General features: G+C 43.7%; 1 protein-coding gene across 1 annotated transcript in view; it reads left to right on the forward strand.

Annotated features, from left to right (window-relative positions):
* The first annotated feature begins 2566 nt into the window (after positions 1–2566).
* The window catches only part of tnrc18 (trinucleotide repeat containing 18), a 58321-nt gene continuing 40016 nt past the window's right edge, over positions 2567–20871 (forward strand). Inside the window, exons 1-2 of the mRNA XM_069676394.1 lie at positions 2567–2687; positions 4314–4661. Of these exons, the coding sequence (XP_069532495.1) occupies positions 4454–4661 (208 nt within the window). The 5' untranslated portion in view covers positions 2567–2687; positions 4314–4453. The remainder of the gene's footprint in view (positions 2688–4313; positions 4662–20871) is intronic.

Genomic DNA, 20871 nt, shown 5'->3' on the forward strand with positions numbered 1-20871 from the left:
GTAATCTTTGCCCGCAGAATATAAAACAATGTTAGAGGAATGAAAAATTGGCTGTGGTTTAATATTGACTCAGCAGCCTTAAGGCTATAAATCTCTGTACTTTTCCACTGCAGCCCCACAGAGAGGACGAGCTTGGAGCTTTAAGTTGGATCATCCTCAAATAGCCCAGTTGGTGTATGGGCTATAAAAAAATCTACCAAATGGTTCCATCTGCTCGGGCAGCAAGGCATGACATGGATAACCTAGAAATAAACAGCCAGTAGGTAGCTGTTTTAATACCATCAAATGAAACCTGAACAAAATCTTTTTTTTAATGTTTTCTGGGTGATAAAAAGTCTTGGTTTATTTTGGCTAAACAGCTGATGGATTTGGCTACACATAAGTGTCAACATATAATTTACTTCATTATACTTTTAAAAGTCACTGTTTAATTAAAGCCGTGCATAAAGCACGAGTAACAGCTAACATTAAGATTAAGAAATAGTATTGTTCCGTATTTATTTGAAGGATTCATGATTAAGCTGTACTGTTAAATTGCATTAATACTACAAAATCGATCCAGCACCCATACAGCAGCAAAAACCCACCTCAAAGTGGAGATAACCCCCACGACCACCGCGGCATTTGACATGAAAAACAAGGAGAAGAAACCTGCCTCCTGCTCGCAGGGTGAAAAGACCGCAACAAAGGGGCCCTAATCTAAAGGCATTGTCTGCATTCCCAGTCGGAGCGATTTGGAGAACAAAGGCCGGCTTGGTCCCCTCGGACGGGACCTCACTGTGATCTCCGCCTGGTAATTCCCTCCCCGGGTCTAGTCAAACAGGTCAGCGGGTTGAGAGCTGTCGCTGAGCGGCCTCGTCTTTCTGCTCAGCTCGGTGGTACGATTGTTGTCAGAATGACCAAACAAATACGAAAGAAAGGGCCGAGGTTTGACTACCGATCGAGGGCTGCACAGACCACCGGACAACCATTGAGTTGTCCCGTTTCTCCGCCGCCAAAGTGAGCTTTTGTCGGAGCTTCTTTGAAGGACCTCCGCCGTCCTCTCCCCTCTGCTTCCGCGGTTTGCTCTCTGCTGTAACGCTCCCTTTCCCCTACCGGAGGGTCTCCTTGAAACCGACTCACTGTAAGGAGGAGGGGCAGGAGAAGTGGAAGGAGGAAGGAGGGGGGTGACATGGGGAGCTTGAAACCGCCTCAGATTTTTTTAATCAACATTTTTTGCAACTCTGTAAGGCAGAGCGGTTTACCTCAAAGGAAATTTACGGATCATAAAAACTCCGCGAGAGCAAGACAGTATACCGCGCACGAGGAGGTCATGTGAGAGGGTCTGTAGAGTCCTGGTTCACACACTAAAGGTCGACCCCCTCTTTTCCGAATTTCAGCATAATGGCACTAAATGAGTGCGCCACTTTTTCCTCCTCTTCTAATGCAAATCTGTGTGTGTCCCCGCTAAGACTCGACGCAGATTAAACACACCCATCGTAGCTTCACCTATACAGACTGGTTGGGAGACATTTGCATACCGTAAAAAGGGCTTTATCCTCGGTGAGAAATGAAAATGGTACCGGCCATGAAAACAATGATAAATCACCTCCTGGTTGATATGATTTATAATTTAACACATAAAATTAGATGGTAGGCTATAAGCAGTGCATGACAAAGCCTTCTCCATGCCCCTCTTCTTAATATTGGCAATAACCCATTTGTACACGCTTTACCTTCATATTAAGTAGGCCTACTTACAGACTGTGTGATAAAATAAAATAAAAATAAAGACTGTCATTTTATGCCACTTTTCAGGCTTATACTTCGTGTTTATATCTTTCTTTGGCTTACTTAATTTCCCCCTCGACTTTTCCTGTAATCATATTTATCTTTAATGACTGGCCTATAATGGTTCGTCTTGGATACGCCATTCAAATGAAATTGAATAATTGAGTTAATTAAATGTTCTTAAGAAACTGTGAGGCTGTTATCTCAAAATTAATGTTTAAATCTGCATTTAGGCGAATTTCTCTACTTTGGAAATCGTATATTGGAATGGGAACCTACTAACTAAGGTCATTATTTAATGCTCCCCCGTGAGAAAATAAAAAAAAATGGTCAAAACTATGTAAAAACGAGTGCAAAATTTTAACGCGTAACAACGCCCCCACACTTTCCGCCCCCATATCTTCGAGCGTCTTTTATAACTAGCGTGAAAATGGGCAGAGTAGGGGGGGTCGTCTTGAATATCGCCCCCACCACGACCACCACCGTCCCTCCTAAAAAAACAGAAACTCACTGTTGTTTTGATCACTCAAGTCTTGAAGGGAGAGGGGACCTTGAAACGGCTCAACCTCCTTGCTCCATAATTGGTTTTGTAGTGCTGGCGCGAGGCCAGTGTTATTTTTTTTGTACGCTTGTACTTTGATTGACAGTCCGCGCAGCCAATCAGACAGCGGCTGTGTGTACCGTCCTGGGCTGGGCTGGGGTTGGGTGGTAGCGAGGCAGATGGGCGGGGCCTGCAAAACAATGCTGCGTTTCATTGCTGAGGAGTTTACGGACGCGTCAGGGGCTGTCTCTCCCCCCCAGTTATCCCCCAGTTTACCTTCGGACTAGCCTGTAATGGACTACTCCAGTTCTCCCAGCAGCCTGGACGGATTTTGAGAAACATTTTTAGCTAGTTCCGCCAGATTTTCCACATTCAAGTAAGCGGTCGGCATGATTTTCCTGGTTTGTTTTTTTATTTTTAGCAGCTAAAGTGTCCGAGTTATCGGTGTTTTAAAACATTATTTGGTTTGTAAATGTAAGTAAAAAGGGCGCGGAGCTTATTTCGTACGAAATGTTGTTTTTTTTAAGGGTCTCTTGTCGGTGTGAAAAGCCCCTTTTTGCAGACGTTTCCGCCGAGAAAGTTTTGCGTGTCGTTAATGGAACCGTGAAAAGTTTGAAACGTGGCTGAAATGCCGTGCTCCTCTGCTGCCCTGCCGCATGGACCACAAAGGCAGAGGATGCTTTCTAACTAACCTTCCAGCTCTGTTTTAGAGGGCTTAGGGACAATGTTTGTGTCTGGAGGATTTTACTGAGAGTAAATGGGTTTATTGTGATTTCTGAAGCAGTCTTTCTAAACATCCCGCCCGCCTGATATCACGAGTCATTGCTACAATGTGTTTGTGCTTGCTGCCTTTGAAGGTTAACTCGACTTTCGTCTTATTTTAACTTAAATTCACATGACACACAGTGTTTCAACTTGAGTTTATTTTTGGTTGTAGTTAAAAAATGGTTGGACTCAATAAGAGATTTTATTTTTTATACTGCAGAGAAAGTCGCAATAGGTTGTTGTTCTTCTTAAAGTAACTTTTATTCTATTTTGGGGCTTTTTAAAATATATCACATTCAGATACATGCGAAGATAGTTTTATCATGTGTTTCCTAAAACGATTGAAATCGACCTTTTAACGGCTTAAAGGCGCATTGCTGTGGTCGATACTGATTAAACTGAATGTATCCGGCGATAACACAGTATTTTATCGTAATACCAGATAAAACTTGGGTCCGGATGATAAAGCGTCGATTAGAATCAGAATGATCAAGATTTTAGTTATAAAACAGTGAATTAAAGTGTTTACGGTTCAGGTTCTGATTCCTCTCCTTGGGTAGCACCCATGTCCAAATTGTAGCCCGGACTAAACTCGCTTCTGTGGGCAACAAAACACCGCTAACCCCGCTGATGAATGATGCAGGCTTTTGCAACCTTATTTATTTTTAACCCGTTTGAAATTTATATTTGATGCGCCTCCAGTATTTATGGTGTATTGGTTTACAGGGAGACTCGGCCCATAGCCTACATTGCTGGTTTACGGTTTAGGAAACAGCTGGGTAATCGGAAAATGTAGAATGGGTTATTAAAATTTGACGGTATGCGTTTCCATTGCGGGTAAAAGAGGGTGTTTTCATGGCCGGAGCAGAGCAGCTGGCCGCCCCTCTCCTTGCATGTGTTTCCCTGGGAAGCGGAGCCCCGGAGCGGCTGCTGCTCGCTGTGCAGAGGGGGTGGAGTGCTGCTCAAACATTAGATCATAATATTGTCGATATAAGTTAAAGCTGCACTAAGACCTGCAGTTGAGATAAACCAGGAGAAACTCATATTATCTGTGTGTCGACCTGCTAATATTCAACGTTTAGTTTTTGAAGTGCTTTTCCAAACTGCGTCATTGCACGTTTGGACCGCCTGTTTCGCTGGAAAGAGGAAAAATCCGAAAACAAGCACTTCCCAACAGTTTGCTCAGTGTGCCCTTTGATTGTATACCAAGCGATGTTTTTCTTGTCGTATTTTGTAGGTCAGCAGGATGGCTGAAAAGGAGCCCGACTCGCCTGGGAAACTAAAGACATTATTATAGCCACAATTGGCTTTTTTTTTCGGAATAGGGGGCCTATCCGATCGGACTATTTCTTTTCACAACTTTCCCCTCCGTGTATCATGGATGGCAGAGATTTTGGACCTCCCCGATCTGTCCACGTACCACCTCCGTTGTTGGCGGGGCTCGCAATGGAGTCTCACCGACTCGGAGCAGCAGCTGCAGCCGGGAGGATCCCTCCCTCGCCCGGTCACTTGGGCGCGAGTCATCCGCCGCCTCTCCACTCGGGAAAATTCTTGCCATCGGCCATTAACCTACATCCACACCACAGTAAGTGCATGATGTTTGTTCTGCTGCGTGAATGATGTAATGTTACAACCATTGAACGATCAAATATTAACTTGAAATAACGCTGCGCCAAAATGCGCACAGTTTGTGGCAGCATGTGCGGTCATCGCTCGGTGCTGTGTGGGGGAAATAAACCCAGATGGAGGTTTTGTAAGGAGGAGTGGCTGTTAGGACAAGTTTAAGATGTAAAAGTGTGGGATCGTGTTAAAGATCTCCAGCTTTGGACATCGGCAACGGGTTAGCGGAAAATTACTTGACAGTTTGCAGCACACACACACACACACACACACACACACACACACACACACACACACACACACACACACACACACAGCGTTGGCTTTTAAGGCTCGATCTGCGCTGACTGTAGCTGCCTGTGGTGCTCTGGTGGGTGTTGCTGCAGCGGTATGCAGGTCAGGGTGCAATGGCCTTGGATTGCATGTGTACATCACACCGTCACTGCTGTGAGAGCAGATGCAGTTTATGTGTGTGTGTGTTTGGGAGGGTGAAGGTGGTAAAGTTGTGACCCTGCAGGGATGACAGACCATTTTTGACCTGGTTGGGGGGGAAATTGTTGGAGTGTTTGTGTGAGAGAAAAGCGGCTAGTGTTTTTGGAGTAACAGCCTCTCTCCTGGAAACATTTGGCAAATGGCTGATGCTGCTTTTTGCTGCATTTGTACCAATTCTGTTCGACAGCCCCTCTGCTGCTTCGAGCACATGAGGGAGTCTGTGAGAGGGTGTGTGCGAGGAGGATGGTTTTCATGTGTTTGGCCATTAAAGAGGCAGAGCCTTCTTAAAGTGAACCACCATGTGTTTGTTTAAATCTCGTAGGCGTGTGTGTTTTCCTGTAGATCATCCACAGTATATGTTATTCCCTGCTGAGCTCCCTTTACTCTCACTCTCTGTACAGTGATGTCTGCTCCTGCTATTAGTAATGGACATCTTGTGCAAAAAAGGAAACATTACACGTTGGCACACAGCTTTGTGGTCAGTCAGAGAGGAAGAAAGGTCTGCTGGAAAGTCTAACAAACGCCCTCATAGAGACTCTGAAGAACTCATGTAGCTGCAGACACACAGATTAAATTCACTTGTTTTTCAGAGGTAAACCCAGAGATAATAAAATTCTTCCTCTGCTGTTCTCCTTGACGTTATTGCCTAGTGTGGGTTCAATGCAGCACTTGTCATCCGGATCATCCAGGTACTAAAGGTCTAGTAAAGCGATGCAGCTCTCCCAGGGCAGGGCTGTGATGAAGCGTTAATTTGACACACCGGCAGAGCCCACACACTCGCACACACACACACACACACACACGCACATGAAAAAGCTGTCAGAGATGAAATCAACTCACAGCGGGGGGCGTGGGGATGATTGATGGGTGAATCGCAGCAAAGCGATGGGCCAGGGCGCAGCTTATTGCAGAAGTGATTTTGCGGCTGAGGAGTAACGTGGAAATGTTTTCAGGAGGAGCGATCAGATGTTTGGATTTACTCTAAACCGTGCAAATACCATCTCTGCGAGTCTTTGTAGCTGCAGCGTGTTTGAGGAGGGGGGATACCGCCCCCTCCTGCTGCTGTGAAACCAGCTGAAAACTGCTTGTGTGTGTGTGTGTGTACTTGAAGTCAAATTGACCCTACCACTTTTTCCAGCTTTAACGCTCCTTTTATAAAACGGGATGCGTTTTTTATTCAGCCCACACACCGACCTTCTCATCATCTCCCCCACGCAGACTCTCAGCAGCCTCCTCCCACTGAAACACACCACTGTTCCTGTACGATGCAGGTCATTTAGCTTTACGACACCCCCCCCTTAATATCAAATCCTCACACATTACATTAACCAAACCCAACTGAGATCTCAGCCCGCGCCTGTAATAACACCACACAGCCCTGTTACATGATAATTACCCGCTAATTGCTTATGTTCATAATGTTCCCATTTCGCTCGTCATAAACAGCGTGAACCCAGGACCCCTCAGAGGAGCCGGGGTCGCCCTGATGCTGTTTTTGTTTACATGTGTTTCACTTTTTTGCACTGTTGTTTTTGGCCGACCTCCTCGCAGCAGAGGGGAGCTGCCAGCACGCCCTCATGTCCCAGGAGGAGAGTTATTTTCTTTCTTAAGTGCACTTTTAAAAGGATTTCCACCTGACTTAATGGAGTCTGCCTCGTTCCTTTCTCTAAATGCATTCTGCAGCTAAAATAGTTTGTTGACATTAGTGCATAAAAGGGACCTCTGTCTGTAAAGACACACTTTTTAACCTCTAGTCCCTTTCCTCTTCACGATAAGGTCTTAGTCAGTGTTTATAACATGGCTGTAAATGGTCCCCTGTCTACTGGAGGTCTGCCGGAGCCTCCATCACCAGATTGAGGCCATCTGTCCTCTCCCCTCCCTCTCGCCTCCGAGCGCAGCAGAGGTTGGACCCGCTGAAATGTGACTGCACCTCCAAGCAAGACTCCACCATCACTGGGAAAGATTAAAGTGGCTGCAGATTTTCTGATACCATCTTTTCCTTCCCGATTCCAATACCTCGACTTGAGGCAGATATCGATTAGCTCTCTGAATCTAGTGCGATTAAAAAATATATACATTATATTAAGTTACTCCAAATAAGTGACATCATGTTCTTTTTATTTAACTTGACAAACTCACAGCAGTCAACACAATATTAACAATTTTATGAATTAGACAACTTATGAGCTTTTTACCCAGTTTCAGATTTTTAAACGAACTGGGCTTCAACTTGCGCGAGATTTGGCCACGAGATCTCATAGCGCGGAGAATAAAGCCACACAAGAGTTATAGGGAAAGGCATGCTGTACAACATGCCGAAAATACACTCACAACCAAATCCGACGCTGACAGAGAGTAACATAAACATCAGTGCAAAACTAACTTACATATTAATGGACGCACACACGATAAAAAGAGTCCGTCTGCGATCACTGATGTTTCCGTAGTAGCTGCAGTAAACAAGTCCGGGCATGTCTCCCTCACTGCCTTGTTTTGAGCGGATGCGTTGAGTCGTGCTGCGTCCAGGAGCGCTCAGAAACGTGAGTGATCAGGCACGTTTTTACACATATTTTTAAAGAATGATCTCTGGATTTATTAATCGATATTAGGTCATTCAAATGAGAATCGATTCAAATTGGAAAAATCTTTTTTTTAAAAACCCAGCCCTATTGGTTATGGTGTCAGATTGGTGCATCAAGGCAGTATTAGAGGCCGGTATCGATACTGATATCTGTATCAGAACGGCTCTATTTTTTCTTCCCGATACCAATATCGAGTACCAAGCCAATACCAGTGCAAAAGGGCTGCCAACGAATGTTCTAAATTCAAATATAAAACCGAATTGTACTAAAAAACGGATATTTGGATATCAAAATTAATATTCGTTGTGATAAAAAACGATAAAAAACTACTGCGGCTGTCTCACGAGCTCTCGTATGTCCTCGCACGCACTCTCTTTATTACGGAGCGTCTTTGAATGCATCAAAACGTCACTTTATGTTATGATATGTTAATAACAAACTTCAGTTTAGCTTAAAGGAGCTAAAACAACAACGATAAATTTAAATCCCAGCCCGGTCGGAGAGAGAGAGAGATTCTCACCCGCAGCATAACAGACAGGTAGAGGTAGGCTATGTTGATTTTTTAAGACATAATGTTTAAATAAATATACCTGTCACAGCACAGCTCGCTCCCAGCGCTGAATGTCCGTTCTTCCAGAACCGACTGTATTTGTTTATTTTGCAGCGTGTAGGAAGCTTATGTTGATCTTTTTAAAGGCACATTTCTGTTTAAATAAATATATCTTTGTAAGTAAGTTTGTCTTTCGTTGTATTGGTATGCCCTCATGGACATATTGCACAAAAATAGTTATTCAAATAGTTTGAATGTAAACAATCGAACATCATTTTTGGCCAATTCTGACAGCACTACAGTGCAGTAGCTTAAAATGTAAAGCTGTTAGCTACCTACCCCGTGAGTATGTGATGTGATTGCTGTCGTTGTACGGCCTGATCGATGTTAAAACCCTTTGTAACATATGAACAAAAACAAACTGAGATTTAATGCTGTCAAACTTTCTTTGATTATATTTATTTTTACAGTCAGTCAAAAAGAACAGACATAAACAGATCGAGGAATAAATAACCGTTCAGTTTGGAGAGGATTTTTAAAACATCTCTTTTGTATCTGCCAAAGGAACATTAAAGAGACGCTGATTTTAAACCTGTTTTACTAGAGTTCTTCTCATGCTGCTACGCCAGTCAAGGCTCAGATTGTACTGTAATTTATTATCCTTCCTGCTTTCCTGGTGAAGTTTCATGTGACAGTAGTAAACAGTAGCTCAATGCTAGCAGAGTGTAATGTAAGTCAAAGCGAGTAAAATGTCAGAAATGGGGACTCGAAACAGCCAATACTCAAGCCAGGGTGTCGGATTTGCAATCCGTATCGCCATGGAAAAACAGCATCAGAGCATCTCTTGTTTTTACCTGGTTTAAGTTACCTGCTTGCTGGAGAGCTTTGTGCTAAATTTGCCTCCTGTTAAAAACCTCGTGAAGCATGAAAACTGAATCCTAAAGACGTGTAGCACCTACAAACAAGCTAAGCTAACGTTAGCAGCAGCTCGGCTCGCAGCCTCGGAAGTGCTGTGTCCACCGCAGCATCAGGTACAAGCACCTGCTGTATTCAGCGCGGCTCTGACTGACATTAAATGTTTCCGCTTACACTGCACAGTTGTTGTTTGCTATCTTAACACGCTTATCTACATTAAATCAGTTTATTGCTCCTCTGAAACGCCTTTTCTCCCTGGCAGTTATAACACACCCATGGTGCTGTCGACTCCACTTCTGAAACGGCACGGAAGATTTGATTTCCTGTGAAACGAGTTGTTTCTGTCGGGGTTTATAAATTAAAGTATCAGAATGGTGCTCAGACTAGCGTCACTGCTAATGCACAAATCAGGAGGAGGCTGCGTCAGAGGAAGTTCCTGCTGGTATCACAACAGATGTAGTAGTCATTGCAAAGGCCACATATCAATAATACAGAGAATGCGTGTGGTTTATTTTGTTTCACACACAAATACAAAACACAAAGCACAAAAAGTATAAAGGCATGTGTGAAAGTGTGTTAGGAGGCTGTAATGAAACCAAACAAGCTAAAAATCAGAGTTTAAAGCATCCACGCATCAAAAAGTGCAGAATTTTTGAAAGACATTGTCGCAGCCACGGTGTGACAAACACTTCTTTTAGTGGACACTGATTTATTACAAATGCTAAGCTCACGTTTTGCACAGCCTGTCCCCGTGACTCAGAAGCGCGTGACGTCTCTACCTTGGATTAAAACCCGCTGGTTTCTCTCCTTCTTCTTCCTAACAAACATTGTAGCTGCAGCTGTGGGAAAATGCAAAGCGCATCACTTCCTGTGTGCACCGGCGAGCTCTCTGCAGGGCGTACAGAAGCATGCATGAAGTGGGCGTAGTGTAGCGGTGTGTGTTTTATCAATCGGCCATTGTCGGGGATGATCGCTCGAGCGGTGTGGAGCGGCTTCACGTGGATCGGGAGCACAAATGTGAGCTCAATGAGGCGAGAATGTCGTTCAGGGCGGCGTCCCTCATCTGTGAGCCTTAAAGGATGACACGTCTGAACCGGCAACTTTTCTGCTCTTTTGTATCCCTCACACACACACGCACGCACAAACACACACACTGTAGTAGGAAGTAGAGAGGAGTGAGACGAGGAGGTGAATGGAGCTGTCGTGAAGAGAAGTCAATATGGAAGAGGAGAACTAAATGAGCAGAATCCCAAAGGTGGAGAGCAGTGTTTAGAGTAGAGGTGTGTGTGCGCGTGTGTGTGTGTGTGTGTGTGTAGATGAGAGGACTGGGGTCTTGTGTATACGTGAATGGGAGCATGTGATTGTGCTTAGTGCAGTCAGAGCCGGGGTTTCCCCCTGGGACGCTCTGCAGAGAGAGAGAGAGAGAGAGAGAGAGCGATTTATTCAGACCACAACACAGTCATACACGGGGAGATAAATGTGGTGGCCTGACTGTTTTCTCTTTCAGACACACACACACACACACAAAAGAAGAGGTGTGATTCATGCAGCGTGCAGGGCAGGGCAGGGTTACAGTTTGTCTTCCACGCCGCTCGGTCACTGTGTCTGTTTACCTTAAAATTAATGTGGTGAGTGTGTGTTTATATGTATTCAAGACGCAGCCTCCTCCTCCTCCTCAGTGTGTGTGTGTCTGTGTGTGTGTGTGTCTGTGTGTGTGTGTGTGTGTGTGTGTGTGTGTGTGTGTGTGTGTGTGTGTGTGTGTGTGTGTGTGTGTGTGTGAGTGAGAATGTTGCCTGGACACATCCCCCTCTCAGATTAATTGAATCCTTCAGGAGAGAAAACAGGCTCCTTAAGAGAAAGCACAAGGCACCGCTGCCCCGCTACAATAAACCTGTCAGAGGCAGACAAACAGCACGAACACACACACACACACACACACACACACACACACCTGTCACACACAAGAGTGATAGGTGTGTGTGTTGGGTGAGAAAACGAGCGTGCCGTGGCATGTCGACATACCTGAAGCATTAGCTAAGTCGCTGGCTCTGCCAGATCCCTCCTTTAAGTCAAACAACACATAAAGGTCACGCACACACACACACACACACACACACACACACACACACACACACACACACACACACGCTGCGTTCTGTCTGCGCTTAGAACCTCTGATCGGGCCCTTACATAAGCTCATTCAGAAAACACAGTGATGATCGGGCAGGTTTAACTGTGTGATACGAGCTTCACACACCAGGATGACCGGCTGCTCTCACTTAATTGGCTGATCAGCTGAATGAACGACAAACAGGAAGTGGTTTTTACCGGACCAACATCTCATGAACATTCCTGTTAATCTCTCTAACGGAAACGCTCTCTTGCCAGCGACGAACAAGTTTACAGTCAGCAAACAGGCGTTGGCTTTATTGGTCGACTAGTTGTCCCATGTTTCTAATATAAATGTAACTATTTAGACATGTTTTTATGGGCGTCAGAAAACGTTCCAGGTACGGCAGGCACAAAATATGCTCACCAGACACTGTAAAAAATAAGTCATGGTAATTAGTTGTCAACTAAAAGTTACTGCCAATGTTGTTATAACTAGGGATGGGCTTTCCAGTGATTTCAATATTCCAGTTATCTAATTACCTCATGAACAATAATCGAGTACTTTTAAAAAAACGAAAACTACCGTTAAAAAAAACATCCGTTGGACACGGACCTCCATGTCCTCTTACAGGCATACAGCCGAACACTTTTACATTAATGTAAATAAATTGCCAACAATAGAAAGCAAGTGCAATTTCAAAAGCACTGAACAACCTTAACAGACCCTTCAATTAACGTTGTTGTAATACAGCTATAGCGGACTGCATGGACTTTTTCTTAACTTGTAACTCGCGTGTTTTCCGCTCTCGTAGCTGTTGTCCGGCGTGATGGCGGCTCGTACTCAGCTCACGGGAGCCGTCTCCTTCCACAACACTTAATGGGAGCATATCTCCACTCACCATGTTCGTTATTAGCAGGCTAATCTTCTCCGCTCTGGTATCATCGCAACGACGTGTGCTAACAGGGCTAGCAAATGCTGTGATCCGAGACTGCCTGTTGTCTGTCTCTGCTGGCTTCTCCTCGTGCTTTAAGCATAGTATTTCTGCACAGCACTTTTCCTGGTCACAGCTGACATTGTGCATGTAACTGAGTGAAACGAGCTGGAAACGGCAACCACTAGTGTAACGTAACTTGAATAATTACGTCAACGAGTACTCGAGTACTCGTCCCCATCCCCAGTCATAACCCAATATTTGGTGTTTATGTCATCTCAGCTGCCCCCGCGACCAGCAGCAGGAGAGGCGGTACAGATTCTGGATGGATGATAACATTTAGGTAAACTAGAAGTTTTAAGGTCGATGACGTGTTTTCAGCTTCTGAATTTCAGTGGAAATAAATTAAAACTGTTGACGAAACAAAATAATTCTGTGCAAACGGAATTGTAATAAAAGTTATAACAGTTAATTTGATTTGCTAAGTTTGATTTGAATCATTTTATCTTCTCCAATTCAGTCTACTTAAAATTTTAAGGCAGCCCGGACACTAACTTTTTATAGTTCAAATAACTACTTATTTTTTTACAGTGTATTATTTTCTATATTGAACAACATCAATAGTTTTGACGAGTTCCGTGATAATTAAAGAAGCCTGAAGAAACCTGAAACCATAAAAATGTGCAAACTTGAAAGCAACATAAGATAAACTTTCCTCACAATCATTTTAAGGTCTTTTTTAATACAAGTTAAGAAATTTTAAACCGGTAAAAACGCTCAACAAAACAGTTTCATGATGAATCTTGGTGTCTCCACACAGCTAGCTCGCTATAAGAGCTGTCTATAGGAGCTTTGCTTGTTTTTAGGTCAGATTTCCCTCTGTGTTTGTAGTTATTGAGGTTTTTAACTGCATGTCCGCAGAGGTCTCCTTCTCTCCACAACAAACTGATAAGGGTATTTAAACCAGTAAACTGATAACAGCCTTTTCACTTGAAAAATCTGCGATTCACCACCGGCTTAAGGAGGAGCTGCGAGCCTGCTGCTGCTAGCGTCAATAAGGCTCGTCTCTGGGAGCTCGGCTTGTTTTTAGGTCAGGAAACCTTCTGCAATTATTATTTATGAGCTCTATAACAGGAGCTGAGATGTCCGCAGAAGTCTCCTTGTCTCCAAAACAAACAGACAAGGGGGTTAAAACCAGCAGACACACTGAATACAGCAGCTTCACGTCAACAATCAGTGAATACAGGACTCAGAAGGAGCTGTGAGCCGCCCTGCTAACTTTAGCTTAGCTTGTCTTTCGGAGCCCGCAGAGGTCCCACCTCTCCTAAAGAAAACAGTAAAAACTCTGAAAACAGTTTTACTTTATAAATCAGTGTTTGGAAGCTGCTCTTCAGCAGACACAGGATGACCATGATGTCATGATACCATTCTCGGTGAAATGTTCCTGATCTTTGGACGACTTTGTCAAAGAGGAAAAAAACGTTAGAGGACATCCACTTTCTTCACCTGCAGCTGAAACAGGGCTTTGCAGTGGGAACGAAACTTTGAAGTCCAAAAAACTTTGGTTGTTGTCACTATCATGAGATCGGATTCTCCGTCAGGGTTTTGCTTTTAAGATGAACGTTAAACTGAAATCGTCCCAGCTTGTGCTGCAGGAGGAGATGTATCGGCCACATGTCCTTGAATCCGTGTGTTTCATTGCATCTGTGTTACCATGCGACTGTGCATGCCGCTCTGTCCGTGTGACACTGCACGGTTGTGTGTGTGTGTGTGTGTGTGTGTGTTTCCATGAGCTGCTATGGAGGAGTGTTCCAAAACAACACCTGCCGTCTTCACGGGAGATTTGAGACCCAGCGAGGCTCAAACACACGAGAGGTGTTTCCGACTGTCAGAGACACTTTGTGACTTTTCTGTTGTTGTTTTCAGGTGAATAAACTCCTGTTTGAGTTTGTCATTGAGATGACTGAGTTCCATTTAGCTGCTTCAGCTTCACTGTCATACTGTTATGGCTTGTTGATAGTAACACCTGAGATTTACCTGCTATGACACATCAGCGTGTCTGCTGCGGAGAAGGTTTATTATATTAACAGTTCATCGTGACGAGATGAAAGTGAAGCAGTCAATGTGGCATGTTTCACTTCTTCTCCTGTGACGGGTTTTCTCAGCTTTGACTTATACTGTAGTGTATTTTATTTACTTTCCTGTGGTTTAACCATTGAACTCACAAGTCCATGAAGCAGAGAGCTGTTGCCTGGTCTTATCTGCAACTGTACGGAATTTATTGTCTGTTCCTGTTTGCTTTGATTATGATCGAAAGTTTAAATTCACAGATCTCGCAGCATCTAACCAGAATCATGTTTTTCTAAAATGTTTTCCCATTTTGGGGAACTGCGACTGGTTACACGTGAGTTATATTGTCAGGACGGCGTGTAGCCTACTGTGAATGTATTGATTCTACCGTCATCGACAGCCTCGTTTATGGCCCATAATCTGTAACTCTGCAGCCTAATAACAGGAATGAGAGACGCAGTATAACCTTTACAGCTCTTTATTATGCTAACAATCTGACAGTGAACTGGGCAGAGGCATACAGTATTAGGCACAGCTGTTTCAAAGACAGCAATACAACACAGGCTCTTAGTCCCACCAGTGTAGCGGAGCTGTGTTTAGCTGCAGACGCTTCTTCACATTTGAAGTCGAGCTCCTCACAGCTGATGACGAGCACTAATATTTCTATAAAGTAAACACAAAGTAAATGCTGTCCTCTCTGCCACCTCACTAGTTGAATTTGCTAGCTACACATGCGCACTGACACAACTGTGTTTACCTTCTGATTGTACACACTTACCTGCCAAGAAGTAGGAGAGAAAAAGAAACAGGGCTTTTTAATGGCGACAAAAGGAAAAGAGAAATACAGCTATGTATTTTCCAGTAACAGATTACTGTTTATGAAAAATTAACTAAATAGCGGATTACTTGACTTGCAGAACTAACGCGTTGCGTTACTCGTTACAACAAGAAAGTAATCTGAGTACTCTAACGGATGACTTTGTAACGTGTTACCCCAACACCATTTGTTGCTGCTTCTTCTAATCGCGGTGAACCAGTAATGACCCCTTGCTGTTCGGCGGTTAACCGTCACCTCAGAACGCTGCCGGAGTATGTTTACGAGTGGTGGAAACGCAAGTTTATCAACCACTACTACGTTCGTATCCTTAGTTGTTGAAATTAAACCCATGGCGACGGGCACCTAACAAGCATGTCGCGATAGTGCACATGCCACTTTTTCACGTCTTTACAGCCACGATGTGCAGCTTTAAAACATTAGAAATTGATGGCAACAACAAACTGTTTTGGATTGTATTTTTGCATAATTCTTACAGTCCTACTGATTTATTGATTTGCAGCTCTGTTCTGGTTCTCTTGAGTTTTGTATATTTTTCATGTGGCCCTATTTTTTGAGGCTCATAAATGTCTATTTGTCAATTAATTCAACAATTAAAGCTATTTGTTTTGTGCCATTGGATCAAACACCTCTCAGTTTGTTATAACAGCTTTATTTTTTATTAATGGTGTTTTAATCAACCAAATATCTGACGCTTCCATCAGAACTTTACTTTCTTTAGAGACAGATTAAAACAAAGTCATTTAATCCTTTTTTATTGTGTGTAAAACTTCAGCAAAGACGGCAGTTTTGTAGACAGCAGTTAGTTCACTTTTTTGCTGATGTGTTTCTCTGCAGACGGGTTGTGTTTCCTCTCTCGAGGTTATTATGCAAAGTAGACACTGATCAGATGTGAACACATGTCGACGGTTTGCAGAACTTCGAGGTTTGTACGTGTCGCAACGTGAACGTGTCACAGAGCTCTGAGGCACATTTGAAGTAAAGTTGGGATGTTCGGCTTCGGCTCATAAACAAAAACACTTTCCTGTAAACAAGTTGTTTTCCTGGAAAACAAAACAGGTGCTTTTATTTTGAAATCGTAAATAGATGCAGATTTTAAAGCACTCGCTCAGAGCCTCAACGAACACACAGAAGCAGGTATGTGTTGCCAGTTGCATATGCAAATTCTGCACATACCGTGTGTGTGTGTTTGTGTGTGTGTTTGTGTGTGTTTGTGTGTGTTTGTGTGTGCGTGTGTGTGCGTGTGTGTGTGTGTGTGTGTGTGTGTGTGTGTGTGTTAGGGATTAACAAGTGACAGTGTGCCAGAGACAAAAGTTTTACTGTCTGAATGTTTTTGTTTTTCTCGCTGGGAATAAAAAAGGAGAACATAATAGATCCCCCCGAGCTAACTGAGTACAACTGATAGATAACAGATGGGTTCACAGAAAGTGTGTGCGTGTTTGTGCGCGTGTGTCTGTGTGTGTGTTTATTGGGGACATTTGAGACTTTTCTGGGTTCCTGCTTGTATTGCTTTCGTTGGATTCAGTCGTTTTTTTGGTCCATTTTTAGATCAACTTGTGATCAAAAATCTCGCTCTTGACTTTGATTTCTCTGATTCCTTTTGTGTGTGTTTGTTTGTGTGTGTGTGTGCTTCTGTGTGTGTGCGTTTGTCCTCTCTGACATGGAGATATTGTGTCTTATGAGGATCTGAAAATGGAGGCTCAGAACGTGTTCGGAGTCAGAGAGCGTCGGTTTTTCTTGGCAACTTGCTGATCCCAATACGGCAAACAAACTGTCTCTGAAGTAGGAGCCAAAGCGTGTGTGTGTGTGTGTGTGTTTGAGCGCGTACGTGTGCGCGCGTGTGTTAAGGGTTGTAAAGCAGGATTGAGTTGAGGAAGGAAGGAAGGAAAGGGCTGCGAGAGAGAGAGAGAGAGGGCGGTAATGAAAGAGAGATTCCAAAACATTAAAGCAGCGTTTTCCTCTCAGCTACAGTTTGGATGTTTCTCCTCCTCTTCCTCCTCCTCATCTTCCTCCTCCTTTTCCTCCCTCAGTCTGTTCGGGAAGAGGGAAAGGGAATTTGGGATTGTATTATTCCTGATAACTGGCACAAACTGTATCTCTGAGCTGTGTGTGTGTGTGTGTGTGTGGAAGAAGGGCCTGTAGGCAGCTGCGATGCTGAGATTGATCAATACTCTAGTGGGGCATCTGTGCCTCTGCGTGTGTGTGTGTGTGTGTGTGTGTGTGTGTGTGTGTGTGTGTGTGTGAGACCCTGGTGTTTGGCCTGAAGGAATGGAAACTGCTGACATCCTCTGAGAGCTTTAACAGCATTGACAGGTGGCGGTTGTGTGTGTGTGTGTGTGTGTGTGTGTGTGTGTGTTTTCTTCCTCGCACACACCAGGTAACTATTAGAGGTGGATTAAATGTGAGAATAATTAGTTAGAACAACAGCGTTCTTTTGACACATTGGAGTGAAAGATGGAAAGCTGGAGGTTGAGTAGATCTGTGAGTGCTTTTAGTGCTTTATTATATTATAACTCACATGATCACTTTATGGGAAAGTCATGAGTCACTCGAGTTAAATCATGATAATCTCGCATGTTACAACAGTTATAATCATTTTATCAGTCACACTGAGAATAACAAAATATGTCCTGATCTGAAAAACAAACAACATGAACCGCTAACGTTAGCACAGCTTGTTTCTTGGAGCTCACGTCAGGAGGTTTTAAACGTGAGCCGAATTTTTGGCAGGAGTCTCATCTCTTCAAAACATACAGACAAACTGATTAAAACAAGTAAAAACAACAAATTAATCTGATTCAAGTTAAAAATAAGAGTTTTTTAAATGATCTTTGGCGTACGCTGGATTTCTGGTAAGGGAGCTTCCAGCCGAGCTAACTTAGTTCCTCTTATTTTGTTTCTTTAGATGTTTTTAATAATGTACAGTGACTTTGAGTACCATGAAAAGCGCTGTATAAATAAAATGTATTATTATTATTTATTATTAACTTCCATAACAGTGACGTGATATCACCATCTCTTTAGGATAACTGGAGTTCACTTTCACGGACACTTCTTACTCTGCAGTGAGAAATAGCCATTTACATCGCGTGTACTTCATAAGCAGTCACAATACTGCAGACTAGTTTACTGTTGACATGTTTCCTGTTGTGTAATAAGGTTTTTGGTCTGTCGGTATCAAGTTAAAACGTCACTATTAGGGCTGCAAAATAAATCGCATTTTCATCGTTGTTGCAATATGACCATTCACAATACACACATCACAAAAGTCTGAATTTATCGCAATGAATTAGAAAAATTATTGAATGTAAACAGGCCACGCTTTCTAACTAAGAATGCGTACATTTTACTTTTAAGATGTAGCCATGGGTATAACAGGGCGATCAGACCTCGGCTAGCCCCAGGCCGTGTCTACACGTACACGAATGTGGAGTTTTTGCCTCCTTAGTTTCCAAAAAAAAAGCCATCCACTCAAGCACGGTTATAAAAAATCCCCGACCAAACGAAAACGTAGTAGACGAGAACCTGTACATATATGCGTAAACATGTAAAAAGTCCTGTTAGCAAGGTTAGAAGCATCATTGATCACAAAGGAGATAACGGAGCACAGCCTGACGTCACGAGCCAAAAACGCAGTTTACCCCGTCTACACGTCTCGAAACCGAGTTTCTTAAAGTCTTCACCCTGGCCGGAGTTTTACAAACGATCCGTCCTCAGTGACCTAAAACGGTGTTTGTGTGGACGAAAGGTCAAAACGCAGCGAAAAAATCCCCGTGTGCGTGTGGACATGGCCTCAGATTAATGAAGCATTGTCACACTCGAGGTTCGTGATGCTGTACTGAAGATCATCACGGCTGTGACTGCGGCCTCATCACGACCTCGAGTGTGATATTGCTTTTATACAGAAGCTCTATAAGCGGCAAATAGAAGTAAAACCTAACAATCAACAAGAGATTATTTTTTACTCCACCAACTCAACGAGTTCCTTTTGTTGCCAAGCAACCCAAACATTCTCCTGCACTCTGTGTCTGCAGGTTACCTCAGATCAGCTGTTTGTTTTATCATGTACATTTATCTGTTTGTTTTAATTTATGACCAGCCAGTGAGATAAGAGTCTGCGGTGTGATTCAGAGGTACCAGCCTGATTCATGTAGACATGCACGGTCTGCTGTCATTAACAGGATTCAGAACACCTGGCTGAGGCGGAGTGATACACTGAGTGAAAAGTCCCAGTGATGTTGTGCTCTGAATCTGTTTTTCTGGAAAGTTCAGTTCAGTCTGATAATGATCACGTCAGTGTGAAAACGTCTCTGCTGTGATGAATGATAGTAGGGCTAAACGGACATTAAGATGTGTGTGTGTGTGCATGTGTGTATGTGTGTGTGTGCGTGTGTTGAGGGTTGTTCCAGCTGAGTTAATGTACCGAGACTAACTGAAGGTTAATCAAAGGCTCAGTGTGTGTTTGGAGTGTGTGTGTGTGCATGTTTATGTGTGTGTATATTCCCAGGAATGTTCGAGATGGTGGGAAATCATGTCTTTGTTTTGCACATGTGTGTGTCTAAGATGTTTGTGTGTGTGTGTGTGTGTGTGTGTGTGTGTGGCTCCTGCAGTGTCTCTGACTCACCGGGTATTCACTGCAAACCCTCTCAGAACTGTTTGCACATGTCAGCGTGGTCACACAGCGATGCAGTGCAGCCACTTCAGTAACACACACACAGAGACCCTGAGCACACACACTTGCAGCTAAAGCACACACACACACACACACACACACTACAAACATTGAAAGACTTCAATAAATCTGTGTGTGATCGAGCTGAGTGTGGAAAGATCCACCTACACAGGTTTTTTAAGAGCTGTGGACACACGCTCACACGCGCGCAGACGCTTGCATTAATGCTGCATGTGTGTGCGCACGCTTCAGTTTGTGATTAATTGGAAAGCTGCATTTGCTATTGATTTAGAGATGGACTGGACTGTGTGTGTGTGTGTGTGTGTGTGTGTGGTTATAATGTACTGATTTAGATGCAGGGGAAACTCAGCGAGCACAGCATGTCTCTCAGATTCCCACAGGACTAATACACACACACACACACACACACACAGAGTCCCCTCCCCCTCGCCCGTACACAGACTGCACCCTTTCCCCTACACACATGGTTAGTTTTATCAGAGTAATGGCTGTGCAGTGCGTCCAGTCATGGGCCGGGAGGGTGTGTGTGTGTGTGTGTGTGTGTGTGAAATCTTTCCGGCTCTCAGGACGGAGGATGTGATTGGTCGAGGCGGTAATGGGCCAGAGGTTCAAAGTTTACGTTCAGGGAGTGGAGTCAAATAAAAAGATGTCTAATAAAAACAATCGATAGCGGTGTCGTATTCAGAGAGGAAAGGCTCTACGAGTGCACTCTGTGATGTTGTGGTGATAAAGGTTGTAACTGGGAAGTGTGTGTGCGACTTCCGAATGCTTTGAATGGAGTGTTGTTGTCAGATACCATTTTTACCTGGATTTAAAGTAAAAAAACGCACTGTTGGTTGGTTGATTGTCATTTTTGTGATGCCTGGGTCCAGCAGGTGAGCCGTACAAGGCTCGGTGTTACGTGTCGAAACCAATGACTGTATATAAAGATGGACGACGCGTCTCCATCTGCTCTCATTGTACGAAGGTGATGCCAAAATAGCCCCCGTGATAG

This window comes from Semicossyphus pulcher, unplaced genomic scaffold, assembly GCF_022749685.1.
Source record: "Semicossyphus pulcher isolate SPU_LCO1_2020_fin unplaced genomic scaffold, fSemPul1.0.p SCAF_25, whole genome shotgun sequence".
NCBI lineage: Eukaryota > Metazoa > Chordata > Actinopteri > Labriformes > Labridae > Semicossyphus > Semicossyphus pulcher.